The sequence below is a fragment of the Sarcophilus harrisii genome, chromosome 1 (assembly GCF_902635505.1).
Source record: "Sarcophilus harrisii chromosome 1, mSarHar1.11, whole genome shotgun sequence".
Classification (NCBI taxonomy): domain Eukaryota; kingdom Metazoa; phylum Chordata; class Mammalia; order Dasyuromorphia; family Dasyuridae; genus Sarcophilus; species Sarcophilus harrisii.
This window is the reverse complement of record NC_045426.1, coordinates 356,740,400-356,758,847: the sequence shown is the minus strand read 5'-3', so window position 1 is coordinate 356,758,847 and position 18,448 is coordinate 356,740,400. Positions and strand designations below refer to the sequence as shown.

The 18,448-nt window shown below is 33.1% G+C and overlaps 1 protein-coding gene across 4 annotated transcripts in view; it reads left to right on the top strand.

Annotated features, from left to right (window-relative positions):
• Nucleotides 1-283: 283 nt before the first annotated feature.
• The window catches only part of POLI (DNA polymerase iota), a 76,797-nt gene continuing 58,632 nt past the window's right edge, over nucleotides 284-18,448 (top strand). For 3 of the 4 annotated variants that reach the window (XM_031945943.1, XM_031945940.1, XM_031945942.1), the window contains exons 1-6: nucleotides 284-520; nucleotides 1,811-1,936; nucleotides 4,215-4,379; nucleotides 8,066-8,218; nucleotides 11,201-11,437; nucleotides 16,429-16,607. In XM_031945943.1, the coding sequence (XP_031801803.1) occupies nucleotides 367-520; nucleotides 1,811-1,936; nucleotides 4,215-4,379; nucleotides 8,066-8,218; nucleotides 11,201-11,437; nucleotides 16,429-16,607 (1,014 nt within the window). In that variant the 5' untranslated portion in view covers nucleotides 284-366. The remainder of the gene's footprint in view (nucleotides 521-1,810; nucleotides 1,937-4,214; nucleotides 4,380-8,065; nucleotides 8,219-11,200; nucleotides 11,438-16,428; nucleotides 16,608-18,448) is intronic. The other variant, XM_031945941.1, reaches the window with a different exon arrangement.

Sequence of the window (18,448 nt, the reverse complement as noted above, 5' to 3'; positions counted from 1 at the left end):
GAGTACTTATGGGGTGTGGATCTATTTCTGTTAGTATCTACTAAAAATGGCTAAGCTAGAGGTTTCGATCTCTCTTGTGGGGACTTTAACTCCACCTCGGCCCCGGAGGGACTTCCCAGTCAAAAGAGGGGTGTTAGGTGTAAGTTTCAGAGTTACTACCAGTTTCCCCTGAGTGCAAGTGGGAAGGCTAGAGTTAGCGCATGCGCACATGTGCGCCACATCGACAACAAGCTCTTGGGCCTTTTTCTGCGCAGACGCTGCGCGCGAGAGATGGCCGAGAAGGGGCGGGGCCTCTGAGCTCGCGGTTTCCCGGGGCGACGGGGGAGGAGGCCACAGGAAGCCCGAGCTGCGGTTGGCCGCCGCGGAATGGACATGCTGGGGGTGGAGCCGGAGGAAGAGGAGGACGAGGACGAGGAAGAAGAGGACGAGGAGGAAGATACGATGGATCCTCAGCTCCTGGGGGCAGCAGGAGGCCCTCGCAGCTCCTCGGAGCCCGTGGAGGCCGTTCGCCTCGCTCCGTGTAAATGAAATGAGAGCGGCCGCGGGGAGAGGGGGAGGGGCCTCAGCCCGTCTCCTAACCGGGAGGACCAGGAGGCCTAGGCGGGGGTGGAGGGAGAGGCTCCGCCCCAGAGGCGGAGTCTCCAGGCAGGGCTCTCGCCGGGCGGTCCCAGGGCCCGGGATGGCGCCTTGTACCTGGGTTCTGGTTCTAATCTTTTCCTGGAATCGCCCTGGCCCTGAGGAAGGCGGGAGTGAGCCCCAGAGAGGAAGGCGGGAGTGAGCCCCAGAGGCTGCTGGGATGTTCCGTGTAGCCCAAGGTTGCTGAAGGGTTAAGGGTCATTTTGTTCCTAGTCCCTCCACGTGCTAGGCAAGCGAGCGTGCATCCCCAAAAACATTTTTTTAACTATTGTAAAAAAAAAAAAAAAAAACCGAAAAAAAAAAAAAAAAAAGACAAACCAGGGCCTCCCACCGAGTTAAAGCTTTGAAAAGCTATGAAATCCCACCCAAAGGCAAACCCTCGTATTCCCTTCTACGCACGAGTTGTTCTCTTGCCAGCCGTGTCCCTGGGAAGGCATGGATCTGATGGGTCCTACGGGTGAAAGTTTAGGAAGTGGCAGTGGTCGTGCTATCAGCGCCCTCCCCCAGTACCTGGGAGTGGGAGTGGGGAGGCTTTCTCTGCCAACTTTACCCCACCCAGTGCTTTGCTTTCGGAGCCAGAAGGGCCTGTGGATTGTAAAGATCTGGCTTTGTTGTGGCTTGGAGTAAACCAGAATGAGCCTTATCGGAAGAGCAGGTGCAACCTCGCCTTGGCTCTTATCACTCCGATACTTAAGAGCTTTCACTGCTAGAAGTCTAGCAACGGAGATGGTAAGCTCTTTAAAGCAGTTTTTCTGCCTCCGCCATTTTGAGTTCTAATATTACCCAGTGGGCCAAATATAATAAAGTTTGTAAGGAATCGAAGGTTGACAAAGTTCCTTGGAGGTTGTTGTTTGAATCATTTAATATTCTTTCCAAGAGAATATTTACTCTCTGCTCTTAATTTTTAGGTAACAGATACCCTGTGTTTTCATTATTGGTTAATACCAAGTTGAATTTTTTTCTCAATTAAGCACTGAAATTATATAAATGCCAAGTATTTTTTTTTCTTTTTCTACATCCATTGGAATATTCTAAATTCTATAACTTATCTGATTTGGATAAGTCAGGGCAAGATTAAAAACTTGTATGTATCTCAGACCTCATTTTTGTCGTTTACCAATATTGACTACTAGGAGTCTGAAAATATTTTGCATTTCTTTGCATGTGGTTGCAGCAGTTCACAGCCAAGTTGTGCCGGCAGGAAGTGCTTCCTACAGAGTCATAGTACACGTGGATCTGGATTGCTTTTATGCACAAGTAGAAATGATCTCTCATCCAGAATTAAAAGGCAAACCTTTAGGTATTTCTGGACTTAATATATTTTCTTTCCCTTTTTATATTTATGGTTTAAATCTATAAGCATTGTTTTTTTTTTATTTTTATTACATTCCATTTTAGTCAGCTAAGTATTATAAAACTTTATCCTGTACTATAATAAGCAGTAATGAGGAGTTACAGATTTTATGAATGGATCATCTGAAGTCTCAAAGATAGCAAGAAATTTAGTTATGGGTACATACACTCAGTGCAAAATTAACAAATAGCTTAATTTTATTTCTGGATTGAACTTCAGGCATAGTTTTCACTGTTTTATTCTATTTGCATATATAAGTAAATTAATTGAATTTGAATTTCTCTAGTTAAAAAGTGAAAATGACTATTAACACTTATTTTGAGGTTGTTATGGTCATAATCATGTCACGTGTTAAGTGCTTTATAAATTTTTCTCTTGATCCTCATAACATCACTGGAAATTAGGTGCTGTTATTCCCATTTTACAGTGGAAAAAAATGGCAGGCAGGAAAAAACTTGCTTAAGATTACACAGATATAATTTACTGAGGCTAGATTTGAATTTATGTCTTTCTGAATTTAGGCCCAGAATTCCACTGTGCCATTAGCTTTCTCTTCATATGAACCTAATTGTTAATTAATATTTGAATATAGCTTGCTAGATTTGGGAAAGTACTTTCCTCATAGAAAATGTTTAATATATATTTATTAAATTGTGAATGGGAATGATTTCTTCAAACTGGAATTTGTGTAATTCCATAAGCATATCTTTGGGAAACATTCTTTAGGCAACTGTAAAATTACATGTTAAACCATATTTTTAAAAAAGATACATCTTAAATTATGAAGCAATTGTCTTATATTTTTCTTGTAGTCCTTGAGCATATTGCTTTGTAGAGAACTTTTGAAACTGAAGACTAGTCACTAGTGTAGGGGAAAATAAAAGAATAATAATATGTTTTGCTTTAAATTGCTGTGCTTCATACTATTTTAATCTTTTTGTAAATTGCTGTCTAGGCAAAGCAGCTTGTTTTTGATCATTAAAAGTTTAGAAATAATTTAGCTCCAATGGTTTTCTACAAAGTAATTAATTTTTCAAGATGGTACCCTGGCTGAAATATTTCATGTAAAACTTAAGAAGCCTTCAAAAATTGGGAAAACTGAGTTTTTAATATGTTACACTGCCTATCATAATTTCTTCTACCTTTTGTTTCTCCTTGGAGGGTAACTTTTCTTGGATACCTTCCCTTTCCTATATAGTCCAACAAAGAAGAAAGTTGAGTAATTAAGATTTGAAGGAGGTATTCCTAATAATTATGACAAGCTAGTACTTGAAACAACACTCCTTTATTCAGTGTCAAAATGTTCAGAAGATGAAAGTGAATTTTTACTAGCAGTAACTAGTAATTAATTTTGTTTGACAGTTCTTCCAGTTCTGAAAAATTTTAATATAGCATAGCCTATGATTATTAGTTAAGGGAATAGTTGCATCTCTGTACTATCTGAAAAATATGTAGAACTTTAATTCAAATTTCATCAAGGAAAACATCTGAGCTTTTGGTCATAGACTGTTAAAAAACCTTCCCCCCCCCCTTATAAATATATATAACAAATTACCTTTTTCATCTGTGGAACTCAAAAACCTATTAGTGTTTCATGGTTTGTATTATAATGCATATAAGCATGGTATACTTTTCCACTGTTATAGTCAGCATCTCAATATCTAAAGAGTGGTAGTACAATAAAATGGGTAGAGAGCTGTTTTTGAAGCCAAGAAAACTTAGCTCTGAAAGGCACTTTGTGTGACCCTGAACAAGTCACTACATTACTTCTAAGAAAACTTTAAAGAGAGAAAAGATGCTGACCCACAATGTAGAGATAGTGTTTTCATCTTTGTTTTCTATACCAATGAAATGACAGATCCAGTTCCTGTCCCTCTCTAATTCTTGGTAATGGCTACAGAGTTTTACCTGACTCAAATTCCAATTTTCTCTGAACCAAAACACCCAAGGATTGTGATTAGCTAATAAGAATTCACTTTGGATATTTAAAATATTGTTGAAATATTTTGGTATCTTAAAAAACCTTTATCAATAGGAAGTAGTTGAAATATTAGTGTTTCTGCTTCTTTCAGCCCTACTAATGAGAAGAGGTAATAGGTCTAAATTGAGCACTTGGAAATTTTTGTATTATAACATATGACAAAAATATAGCTTAAAAATAATTTTAATAGGTGATTCCTTTCCATCATGCTGAGTTTTCCCCATAACACTGTTTTCTGTATAGGTGTTCAGCAAAAATACTTGGTTGTCACCTGTAACTATGAAGCCAGGAAGCTTGGAGTTAAAAAACTAATGTCTGTGAGAGATGCAAAAGAAAAGTGTCCACAGCTGGTGCTAGTTAATGGAGAAGACCTGACACGCTATAGAGAAATGTCATACAAGGTTACGGGTACAATTTATAGATAAGACTGGTTCTTTGATTGCTTAAGAAATTGTATTATTTAGTTTTATTTTATACATATCATATATGTATATGTATACACACATATAACATTTCATGTTATATCATACTAGTTTTGTGAAGAAAGAAATTACATAAAGTTAAATCTATATGTTGAGGGTAATAATGCTGACTAGATTATTAATGTAATAGGAATTTTGTCAATTATTCTAAATGAGATTTTCCTTACTGTGCTTTACCAATATTAATAGAGCAATGCCAAACAAAGCAACTTAAAATAGAAACAATAAAATTAGAGCTATATATTTTAAGTTATAAGTAAAATAAGTGACATTAAAAGGAAGTATTTTAATCATAAAGAAATATAATATATGGAGTTACAAATACTTAAAACATTCTGCTAATAGTGATTAACTTCACTGATTTTTTTTAAAACCACTAAAATAAAATAAGGACTTTAAATTTGTATTAAATGTAATTTAATGAAGCCAAAACCATAACATAATTAAAATTAAGCCAGCAGTGTTTTAGTGATTGAAGAGAGAGAATGAGAAGCTGAAGGACAGACCAGTTCATACAAAAATCTGTCATCATCTGTTCATAGTTCAAATTTTGATTTCTTATAACTATTCTCTATCTTTCATTCTGCTTTTAAATTTTTTACTTTGAAATAGTAACTTCAGAGGCTTTCAAAATAAAACACTTTGTAATTGCCAAGATAGACTGAGGTGGCAGCCACTGCTTGGACAAAACAAATCAGTCTTTATTCTTTTATGATTGCTACTCTCCTTTTCATCTTTTTTTTCTCTATATATATCCATTAGCTCATTCTTTGCTTCCTGCAAACATGTCTATAAATTTTTAAAAATGTTTTGCAAACCTCAGTGTCATAGAAACATTAATTATTATTATCCTTAAAAAACAAGCAACTTTTATTTTTACTTGCTTTTATTTTTCCTATATCGCTCCTAAATTTTCTGATTTTTTTAAGGTACAACTCAGATCCTATCTTCTAAAGGAAGATTTTTCTGTCCTTCCCCTCTTCTAGTGCCTTCTCTCTGAAATTACCTTCCATGCATACTGCATGTTTCTTAATGGTTATTTGTATTTCCCCTCCATTAGAATAGAATGCCTTGTGGGCAGGAACTTATTTTTCTTTTCTTTATATTTTCAAGGTTGAGCATGGTGTTTGACACATAATAGACAATGCTTGTTGATCTATTGACTCCTTGACCACCAAACTCTTAAATTGGATAAGCACTAAAGCAAAAGTTGTTCTAAAAGAACTTGGATGACAGAAAGGGAACATATTAGCAAGATTGCCCATTTATGAGCCTAAAAATCAAAGGAGGAAATTATACTTATTTTTCCCTTTGCATCCCTGAAAATTAGGGTCCTTAAAAATGCGAAGAGCTCAAAAATTATATTAGATGAAGTTCATATGTTATACCCTCTCTGAGACTACAGGGATACAGAATCACAGAATTTGTGAGTTGAAAGAGACTTCAAAGTAATCTAATACAGTCCAAACATGAAAGGAATATGCAATAACCTGCCCAGTAAGCAGCCATTTAATTTTGCTTGAAGACCTTTGAGGAAAGGAAATCAGAAAATCCAGAAGGAATACTCACACATGGGATACCGTAAAGTCTTTCCTCACTTTGTAAAGTTTGAGTGAAATTTCCCTAAGGTCTTTCTGTTTGTCCATGCCTTTCTGGAGTTCATAGCTGCCACACACTCCACCTTAAAGGATCACACTCCCTGATGCTATCTCTGTCCTAAGGTAACTGTTCTCTCTGAATCCATCTGTAGCATTTTCTAGTACCAGTCATAATCACCTCTGTAGTTTTTTCTGCTGCCACCATTCAACTTTGATGGAACTTCTGGAGTGCTCAAATTCACATAATTGCCTACATACATATATCTTGGAATACTTACCTAGGATCAAAGAAGAATAAACAGAAACAAAGATATCCATGTGTTCACAGTTGCCATGTCTGGAAAGGGAGTAACGCCACCATCCCTTTCCTTACTCACTCTCTGGACTACTTCAAAGTGGTCTTCACTTAATGCCATCAAGGAAATGAATGAGAAAAGTGCTAATCATCCATTTGAGTGCTCTTCCAGATCATCAACATCTGAGTCAAAAGTTCTTTTAGCTTTGCAGCTAATTAGAAGATTCATCACATAGTACAAACATTTGAGTCATTCACATGGCACTTGGGACTGAAATAAGGCAGGAAGTAACTATATTTCAGGGATTGATCCTCACAGACTAGCCTACCCATGCTGTAAGTACATTACAGTTTATAAAATGCTTTTCCTTTTAACAACTTTGTAAGGTAGATTATACAAATACTATTTTTAGGGAGATTAAATAATTTCTAAATATATCGTCTCATTCACCCTGCAAGTTATCCCCAGTAAGAAAGATTTTTGAAGATTTAAAAAAATAAATGTTAGCAAAACTTAACCAACACAAAAATTGACTTAGAGTAGATGCAACATAGAGTTATGTGTGTGTGCATACATATACATATATATGTATACAAAAACATCTGCAGTCATAGGGTACAATTTTTATCATCACGATTATTCAGAAAGGACGAGGAATCTTGAAACTTGAAAGAAACATCTTAAATGGAAAATATGAAAATGAAAAAATAAAAATATTGATTGCTTGCAAATGAATTTCTTTTCCCTGTCTTTGTGTCATTTTCTTATAATTATGTATCTTCACATAAAATAACTGTTCTCAGTAATGATTGCTGAAAGGAGAAATAATAGGAATAGGAGTCAAGGACCTGTAAATGTTAAAACTTTTTTTACTACTAGTTGTACTACTATGGGGCAATCACTTGATTTTGTTTCTTTTATGCATAATTGTGATGATAAAAATTATAGCCCTCACTTATTTGCTGAAGTGGGGAATTAAGACTGTATATAGTTTTTTTTTAATCAAGGTATGCATCTTGATGTAGGGAAGTTTACAATCAAATATAACATCAAGATGCATACCTTGATGTAGGGAAAATTCAGGGGAAAGTGAAAATTATTCTTATGCATTTGATTGTGCATTCTTAAAATTACTTTTTATACAGAGTCCCAAAGTTTTCATCTTAATGTATCAAATCTGACAGTTCTTTTGGATTTATCATTTTGATGTGCAGTAAAATTTGACTAACTGGAACGTTTGAATAATAGTCTACTTTGTTTACTGAGTTTTGCAAGTTAGCTCAGTGCTAACTAGGAAATCCTTTTCAGCTCCTCTTGAAAATCTTTTCTAAAATGTATTATGTTCTACTTGCATGATTTGGTAAATAGAACTTAAATTTCCTTCTTAATGTGAAATCTTTCAGTATCCAGTCTTATTTTAATGTAGAAGAATAGTAGATTGTTAAATACATTCTGATCTCAAGATCTATCCTTGAAATTACATTTATTACTAACAAGTATACATTTTTTTTATTGGCAGTTTTTTTAAAATTTCTCAAACTTAGTTGGTTTTTGCATAACTTGTGTTTTATTACATTTTGAAACAACCCACTTTTTGTTTAACAAAATATGCATCATGCTATTCATATTATTTTTAAATTGTGTACTTAAAATATGTATTAGTCTATTTTAATTATAATTTTAATTTAGATATGTATTTTAATATTATTTCCCTTTAGAGTTATTGGAAGAATTCAGTCCAGTTGTTGAAAGACTGGGATTTGATGAAAATTTTGTGGATATAACCCAGACAGTTGAGAAGAGACTACATCAGCTACAAAGTGATGACTATTCTGTAGTAGCTGTCTGTGGTCATGTTTACAATAATCAGTGTGAGTCTTTATTTTCCCATTTAGTTACTATTTTGTAACTTGTTACTTATTATACTGAAACTTTCTTTGTTTTGGGGACAGTATAACTTTTTGTAGTTCAGGTAATCTATACAGTTAATCTTTCTAGATTATCTTTCTAGAGTATCTAATTCCTTCATTAAAAATTAGAAAACAATAGCAAGTATTACTGGATATATGGAAAAGTCATTACAATTAGGCATACAACTATACCACTATTAGGTCTTTTCAACACTGTTTTAAAGTTACCTCTTGCTTCTCTGTCCCAACTTCAAAAGTTGGGACATCCTTTTCTTCAGGAGAATTCTTTTTCATTTCCTCTTTACTATATCCCATACTAGGCCTGACTAAAGGCAGAACTTAAAAGTAGTTTCTCTATGTCTTTGGTTTCCTTCTACTCTTCTCTCTGGGACTTTCAATAGTTTCCTAATCCCCCCTCTTCTTTAAATACTTGTTCTTTTGTGTCTTTATGGTTGCTCAAAGTCCCACATTTTTAACAGTAGATCATTTCAGCCTGTCTTTCTTGTGGGATCTTGATAGGGGTCTTTAAGTATTTGAAGGATTGTCATATCATTAGACTTTTTAAGGGATCCTCCAAGGACAGAATTAAGAAAGAAAGATAGAAGAAACAAAGTGAACTTGACTTCATTTATGGAAAAATTGAGCTGTCCAGTATAGAGTGGGCTGCCTAAGAAGATTGGTTTACCATTAATTAGTAAGGGTCTTCACCAAGATGACCCTTGAGGTACTTCCCAACTTTGATGTTATATTCTTTCTTACTTGTTCTTGTTATTATATTTGTATTAATACAATTCCAAATTTTATTTGATTTTCTAGAAGTAATTTTTAGTGTTTTTTTTATATTAACTTTATAGCCAGCTAAAAGCCCTAAACTGTTTATATATAGACTGATGCTAAACATCCTATTCTGCTTTTGAACTTGAAAGTAAGATTTTATATCTTGTTATTTCAATCATTTTTCCTCTTAGCTAACTTTTCATTAGGTTACCTTCTAAATTCTTGTGATCTTTCTGAATCTTAATATTGTTCTTACCTTTTTGTTATCTACAGCTGGTGAACACTAATGAATTTTTGGCAGGTTAGGGCCAATAATAACAACAAAATTATTTAGTTGTTATTTAGTTGTGTCCAATATTTCCCATGGTTGTCAGTGGGATTTTCTTGGCAAAGATATTGAAGTGGTTTGTCTTTTTCTTCTCTAGTGGATTAAGGCAAACAGCAGTTAAGTAACTTACCCAGAATTTGAACTCAAGTCTTCCTGAATCTTAGCCTAGCATCAACTAGCCCTAGCAGCTTCAGAATCCCCTACCCGCTTCCTGAGAAGGAATGGTTAGCTCTCATGGAAAGGCCAAAAGTCAGACAAAATAAGCCATTTTATTAATCTTTTCCACAAGAATAACTTTTCAAGTTAGTCTTTATTATCATTATTATCATCATCATTATTATTGTTTTTATTCCTGAAACCTAGACTATATGGAGTTCTTAGATCTTCATAAAAAATTTGTCAAGTTTGAAGTGACTTGCTTTTAGCAAACCCCTGGCAACCATTTGCTTTTTTAAGTACCCAAAATTAATTTCTTTAATACACTCTCAAATTTTGCTGCTGACATCAAACTATAGTTTCAAGACCCTACATTACCAAAATTATTCTGTAATCATTTATTTCTGAAATATCTTTCAACTCATTAGGATATATTTTTCCATGCCTGACATTTTGAATTAATTTAAAGTGCTTAGGTCATCTATCCTGCTTTATGTTTCCATTTAGCCATATTTGTTTTACCTTTTTCTAAGGAGAAAAAGAAACAAAATAAAGAATCCAGTAGTTCTTTTCTCTCTATTTCCTCTTGGATCTATTTCCCAAGGTGGTCGGGAAAAAGGAAAAGAACCTGCATGTTTCAAAATATTTACAGCAGCTCTCTTTGTGATGGCAAAGAATTAGAAAGGCAAGAAATATCCATCAATTGGGGAATGGCTAAACAAGTTGTGGTACATAAGTGTGATGGAATAAAAAATGTACTATAAGAAATGATGAACTAATTGATTTTAGAAAAATAATGGAAAAGCTTGCATAAAATAATAAAAACTAAACAGAACCATTTGTATAAATAACAATTTTCCAAATTATTTAATGTTGAAGTTAGTTGGAAATTATTGCAATTGATCTTTAAATGTTCGGTAGGATTCACTTATAAATTTATTTACCATTTTGTATCCATATCCAATAGTGAACTTGGTCTGTGATTTTCCTTATCTGTTGTTCTTCCTGGTTTAGGCATCAGCACTATATTGTTTCATTAAAGGAACCTGGTAGTACTCCTCCTTTGCCTTTTTTCCCCAAAATTATTTAATATTGAAGTTAATTGAATAATATTAGTTATTATTGGAATTGATTTTTAAATGTTTGGTAGGCTTCACTTATAAATTTATCTGCTCCTGGTACTTTTTTTTCTTAGGAAGGTCGTTTATTATCTCTTCACTTTTTATTTTTAAAATAAGTTTGTTTAGATATTCTGATTTCTGTTAACCCAGGTAGTTTATTTTTTTGTAAGTATTGTTCCATTTCACTAAAATTGGTAAATATTAACATATAACTAGACAAAATAACTCCTAATAAATGCTTTCATTTCATCTTCATCTGTGGTATGTTCTCCCTTTTCATTTTTTGATACTGGTGATTTGGCTTTCTTCTTTTAAAAAAAAAATCATTTTGACCAATGGCTTATCTCTAATTATTTATTGAATATCCACAGAATATATTGACAATGTTATAGATACTTGAAATGAGGTGATAGTATCACTGGCTTATAACAATCCTATGAGCAATAGGGAAAATAAGCCAAAATGTATGGCAATATGAGGAGGGGAATATAAGGAAGGATGCCTTCTCATTCCCCTTCTAGCTACTTATTTAACATTTAACCATGTATATTTTTCTTATAGCTGTAAACCTAAATGACATTTTGCATGTGAGATTGCTCATTGGATCTCAGATTGCGGCAGAAATGAGAGAAGCCATATTTAATCAGCTGGGTCTCACAGGTTGCGCTGGAGTGGCTTCAAATAAACTGTTGTCCAAATTAGTCTCTGGTACCTTTAAACCAAATCAACAAACAGTTTTAATGCCGGAAAGTTGTCAAGATCTCATTGGTAGTTTGGACCACATAAAACAAATGCCAGGTAAGAAAGATGGACTTTTAAGGTATTTATGTTTTATTACTTTTGAATTTTCAGAAATGAAAATGTATTTCATGCTTTTAACAGGATTTTTGTTTACTTGATTACTTATTTGGGGAAAAAAAGTAAGCCTCCAATTTCAACCCATATTTAATACATAGAAAATATGGTGATAATTTCTGAACGGATTGCTATGTATATTTTTATATGAGCAATAAAAGTATCAATATAACATTCCTTATTAACAAGAAGCATACTATAATTTGGTTAAATTTAGTAATATCTGGGTCATTGTCTATTCCCTCAAAGAATATATTATAATAAACTAGGAGACTGTTTTCTCCTAGCACTCTTGCTTTGATTTTCTGAGAAGGTTAAATATTTGAATCATTTGACAATAGTAACACCACATTTTTTTGTATTGTTGGAGAGTTAGGTTAGAAGTTTGTTTTTTGAAAATCATTCTATTAAACACTTCTCTGGTTTCTTGTGTGAGATAATTTAAACTTTTCTTATAATTATCACAGTGTGAACATTGAATGAGATAATATTTGTAAAGTGCCTAGCACAATGCCTAGCATCATGCTTATGCCTTTCCTCCCTTCCCCTTTGCCATCTGCATTATAAGAATTATCAGAATATTACCATGCCACCTTTTTTTTTGGTGATATTGAAGTGCTGAATAGGACTCTTTGCTCTCACACAGCCACAATCTGCTATATTTTTTGAGCTGTTGAGTCTGCTTTTTGCATTTTTGGTGTCCATTGTTATGTTAACTGGTCACTTGATTATTTTCAGTTTATGTGTCCCCAGCAGCCTTCTGTACTAATTTGGTAGTTCTGACTACCGTGGGTTGAGAAAACAAATAAACATTAAAATTTTTCCTTAAAATAATAGTAATACTCTTAGGTAAAGGCAGAAAGTATTTTTCTCAAAATAAAGTCAACAAACTTCAGAGTTTCAATTCATTGGCATTTATTTTGTTTAAGGCCTTTTGTGTTTATGTCCTGGAGCTTATTTGTTTTCTAGATATTTTGTTGTGATTCAATTATTTTTCAACATGTCCAGCTCTTTGTGACTCCATTTAGGGTTTTCTTGGCAAAAATATTGGAGTGATTTACTGTTTTCCAGCTCATGGAGATGAGAAATGGAGACAAGTAGGATTGACTTGTCTGAGGCCAGATTTGAACTCAGTAAGATGAGTCTTCCTAATTCCAGATGTAGCACTCTTATCATTGCATTCCTTTGCCTCTGTCTAGCTATTTAAGATTACCAAATGTGTGATAATAAGATCATAGAGTTAGAATATGAAGGGAAGTACAAGATCATCAACTCTAGTGTTTCTCAAAATGTGGTTCAAGGACCCCAGAGATCAATGAGATCCTTTCATGGATCTTATGAAGTTATAGCTATTTTCCTCATAACAGTTTATAATAATAATTAAAAATAATTGTTTTTTCTATTAAAATGCTTTTCCCTTTTCCAACAGTGCCACACTTCTCATTAATTTTTTTGTTTTGAAAAATATGGTTATTTTCCACAAAAAACTATATTATTTATGTTATCATGAAGTGAGTTTATTATTTTAAATTAATAAGTATTTAATACATTTGGCACTTACATGCCAAGAAAATTTTAGCATTCATTTTTACAAGATTTTGAGTTCCAAATTTTTCTTTTTCACTCCTTTCCTTCCTCTTCCAAAGATGATAGGCAGTTTGCTATCGTTTATATATGTTCTAGCATATAAAACCTCTTGCCATATTAGTCATAGTTGTAAAAAACCAGAATTAATAGGTATTTTAATATAAATGACAAAATAAATTAAAATAATGTAAAATAATAAGTATTTTTAAAGTTACAGTTTTAATATCTAACATATAACATATAAACAAAAGCTGTTTGGGATCCTTGGTAATTTTTAAGAGTGTAAAGGGGTCCCTAAGATTAAAAAAAAAAAATGAGAATCACTGATATAATGAAACCTCATCACTTAAAGCTAAGAAAATTAAGACCTGCAGATGTGAAGGGCAACTAGCTAATAACTAAGTGGCAGGGTTGCAACTCAATACCAGATACGTTGATTAAAAATTCAGTGTTCTTTTCCACTCTAACATATTGGTTTTCAGTAACAGGTGTTACTGTACTTAATAATTGTAGTTTATAAATGTAGATCATTCTTATTCATCTGAAAGCCAGCATGGCATAGCAGACTGAGTGATTAACTTGGAAATGTGGAATTGTTTCCTGCTTCCAGCATTCATGCTATGACTCGGGTATGCTACCTAAACTCAGAGCTTATTATTTAAAATAAATGGTTAATAAATATATACTCTGCTTCTTTTCCAAGGTTATTATGAAAATCAAATGAGATACATGGATGCCCTTCTTGAAACTTGAGTTCTTATTTGCATTGGTACATTAGTATCAGATATTCTATTTAAATTATCTATTGGGAGAAAATATAAAGAAATAAGAAAAAACAATTTAAATATTTATCTATAATAAGAATTACACAAAATCTAGCAGTTATTATGTAACCATAGGTCTTAGGATACTATATTTTAGAGGGCAAAAGAGCTGGAGTTATGACCAAGGTTAAGGTCAAATTATTTACTTCTTACATGTAAAAAAAGTATCCGTTCTTTTATGATTGCCATTTTTATTTGGATAGTTTGAAAGGTAGGCTTATACTAAGATGAGTATTATAATGGAGGAATTTTTTAAAATTTAGGGAGAGATACAAAGGTAATTATTTCATACAAATGAGGCAAAAAAAAAAAAAGAAAAATTCATATGGAAGAAGTAGAGGGGGAGGGCTGATGGTGCTGAAACCCTACTATCATCAGGAATGGGTCAAAGAAGGAACAATGTTCCTAGATGATTAAAAATATGAAGTGATTATTAAATAATCACTATTATTGTGATGAAATCTAGAAGATTTTTAAAAATCTTATAAATTCAGAAAGAATTTAGAGGGCACAGGGATAAACTAGGGGGAAAGGATAAGAGAAGAATTCTTAGAGGAATCAGCATGCTAAAGAATAGAAAAGCAAGGCAACAAGTAGAAGTTAAGCTAAGGTCAGAGGAGAGAGGAATAGGGTGAGACAGATAGTGAGGGAAAATCAGAAGGAGGAAAATATACAGCAAATAGTTATGGCTTAGAATTGTGAATGGGATGAGTTTACCCATAAAAAGGAAACTGATAGCAGATTAAAAATTAGAATTCAACAATGTTACTTTTCAAATGTGCTACAAAAATGAGAAATATACACAAATAGAAAAGTCAGAAGTAGGATTTATTATTTAAAAAGCATAGTAATCATAATTTCAGGCAAAATTGAAGCTAAAATAGATTTAATCAAAAGAGAAAGAATAGGGAAACTACACTTTCAGCCATATTATTCAATATTATTTTAGTCAATTTGAAATAACTAGACAGTATAAAATATCTGAATTTATGCCTACCAAAACAGACAGAAACTATACAAATATTTTTTAAAAACCCTTTTTATACTAATAAAGTTAGAACTAAATAATTGAATTAATATTTGTTCATGAGTAGTTAAACCTATTTAATTATATTCCAATTAAATTACTAAAAATTAAGTTAGAAAAAATAATAACAAAGTTCATTTAGAAGAAAAAAAGGTCAGGAACTTGAAGGGAAACCAAGGAATAAAAGATGTAAAGAATGCAAATTTAGTAGCATCAGAACTTAAATCATATTATAAGGTGAAAGCATTGCTGAAGTATAAAATGGATAATTTTGATTATTTTAAATTAAAAATTTCTTGTATAAAACCTATTCAGTTAAGAATAGAAGGAATATAGAAATTAAAAAAATCTTTCATGGGCAATCTCTCAGATAAAAGATGATTAGGTTGGAATATCGCTGTGGTATAAGAAACAATAAACAATAAGCCAATTGTTTTAGAAAAACATGGAAAGACTTGGACTTATAAAAGAAAATGCTGTGCACCTTCAGAGAAACAGATGGCAAGTGGAAATAAGCCTAGTAGTACAGTCTTATGTGTGTGTGTGTGTGTGTGTAGTTATAGATGTATACGTTTATATTTATCTCCGAATATATATATATATATATATATATATATGTTTGCATATATCTATCTACAAAATACATATGTATGTATATATATATATACACATACATATATAAGTGTAATCTTCTTTAGCTTTGGACATGAGAAGAATAAAGTAAAAGGTACACAGCAGAATATAAAAGAAAACTTACAGGAAAGGAAAGAAAAGCTGGATATCTTTTGAAACAGTAATTTTTTGTTTTTTATTTGCTTTTTTCTTTCTCATTTTTTCCCTTTTTGATTTTATAGGTTTTCTTGAAATAGAAATTTAATGCTTTATATTGAATTCTCTCACGTTCTGCCATATACATGGCAATATTTTTCTTTCTTTTTCTTATTTTGTACTTGTATAAAATAAATTTTAAATTATTTTAAAAATTTTCTATTGCAAAATAGTAGCACTTGGTGTCTCAGTGGATAGAGCATTGGGCCTGGAGTCAGGAAGATCTCAGTTCAAATCTAGACTTAGAAAACTTCCCAGCTGTGTGATTCTGGGCAGTCACTTCATCTCTGATTGCCAATGAAAGGATTCATTGGATCCACTAGAGAAGAAAATGGCAAACTACTCCAATATTTTTACCAGGAAAACCCTCTGGATCATGGTGTCATGAAAAGTCAGACACAACTAAACAATTGAATGACAAAACAATTAATAAATATCTGCAAATTGTTGACATCTTCAGTGTTATTTGAAATAAGTTAAAAGTTTCATTTCATTTAACATTTAAAAATAACACTTTTGATAGCAGTATGCCAGACACTTCAGGGAAACACAATTCCCCACAACTATAGCCTGATTTGGAATGAGTTTGGTCTTTGGAAATTTTTGCACTAAAATTAAAAGGCTTAGATGATTAATTGCATCACTTCATATTTTTTTTTTCTTATTAGGTATTGGCTATAAAACTACTAAACGCCTTGAATCATTGGGTATCAATAGTGTCCATGATCTCCAAATCTTTTCACCAGAAATCCTAGAGAAAGAACTAGGAATTTCAGTTGCTCAGCGTATTCAGAAACTCAGCTTTGGAGAAGATAACTCCCCTGTGACTCCTTCAGGACCACCTCAGGTAAATGTTTCATGTAGTGTTATGTAATTTTTCAGAACAAAACCAGTTTTGAATACTATGTTTATAGTCAATTAAAATGTTAAGATTTTTGCTATGTCACAATTAAACTTTTCTAATTTGATGGGGTTAACCAAACAATTCTTTCTTCATATAATTATAATTTGTTGCATTAAATCAGTAATTATTGTAAAGACAATTTAGAAAAGTTTACTATTTTACATAACTAATATGAATAAATTACAGCCAGTTTTCATTTGCACAAAAGACAAAATTAAGTTTTGAATTTCTATTCTTATATAGCTTTCCTTAGTTAGCTTCTCTGATATTTTTAATGATCTAGAATCAATTTTATAATAGATATGCTTAGGAGGTAAGATATTTATTAGAAAGATGGAAGTTATGGTGAAGGATGATAGAATTGTTGCTAAATTGATGCAGTCATCAAATGAGATAATTATAAAGCATTTAATATAGTGCCTGGCACACAGTAATTACTATAGCTTTTAGAATACTATAAATACACATTTATTTTAATTTCTTGTTTTTGACATCATAAAAGGAGATTTAAGAAAAATAATTTCTGCTACAGTCAAATGAATTCCATTGATAGATTAAGTAATCATTTTAATACTCTAAAGGAAACTGAAAGGAAATAGCATGGAAAAATCCTCATTTACAAAATTGTAAAACTACTAGGGGGGAAAGCATTTTGTAATGTTCTTGTTGGTTTTCTGGAGGTCTCTGGGCAGCCTTCATTTCAGTAGAGTAATCACCATAAGAATAGCCAGGTGTTAAAGTCCAAATCCTTTATTATCTCCTTCTCAGTCTTAATTTCCTTGTCTGGGGCCTAGGCTACCTTGCTTAGAGGCCTTCTGGAGTCTTGGTTTCAGTGGAGAAGCTAAGGAAGACAGGCCTGCCACCATGGTGGTGTGAGAGGGAGTGAATGAATATGGCTCTGAATCCCTTCTGAGTCTGTGTCTGGCCCTTCTGAGTCTCTCTCCAAGCCCTTCTGAGTCTGTCTCTGGCTCTGACTGTCTGAGTTTGTCACAGCTTTATATGCTCTGTTTTGAGTATAAACCAATCATTATATCAGTAGGAAACCATTATTTGTTGTAAGATTAAACCAATCATACTGAACTAGAGAACTATTAATCACCATGCTAAACTATATCACCATTGTCTCATCAATTCCACTGAATTAGCACCTTGTTAGAATCCTGGTTTCAGAGTTCTGGCCCATAACATCTCCCACTTTCTTTTGTTTTAAAATATAGGTGGTCATGCCTTCCCTGACTTCTCAGGGAGGTGAGAACCCCCTAAAAAAGAAGGTGATCACGCCTTCTCTGACTCCTCAAAAAAGGGGTGAAAACACAAAAAAGGAGGTGATCATGCCCTCCCTGACATCTCAGAAAGGGAGATGAAAACCAAAGAAAATGGGCAATCAAACGAGATTAGTGGGTTTCTGAAGGGTGTCACTTGAAACAGGTATACATAAGTCCATCAACATGAGAGGTAATATATAACAAACAACATGAATCAATATGAGGAATTATACATGTCCATAATTCCTAGAAATAGTCCAAAACCAATCTATTGTCCATTACTTCATGTGTCCAGAATCCAATGATTCCTGCAGATTTTGAAGTCCTTTATCAGTCTTATCATGTGTCAGGGAATCCAATGATTCCTGCGGGTTTTGAAGTTCTGTAAGTCTCATTATCAGCCATGCTCTTTCACTGTCATATGTTTCTTAGATCTTCTCCTTTGTTTTAAGGTTTTTTCTCTTTTTCTATCTCCAGGTGCTTGTTGGCACCCATCTGATTCCTTCTCCACCTGTAGAA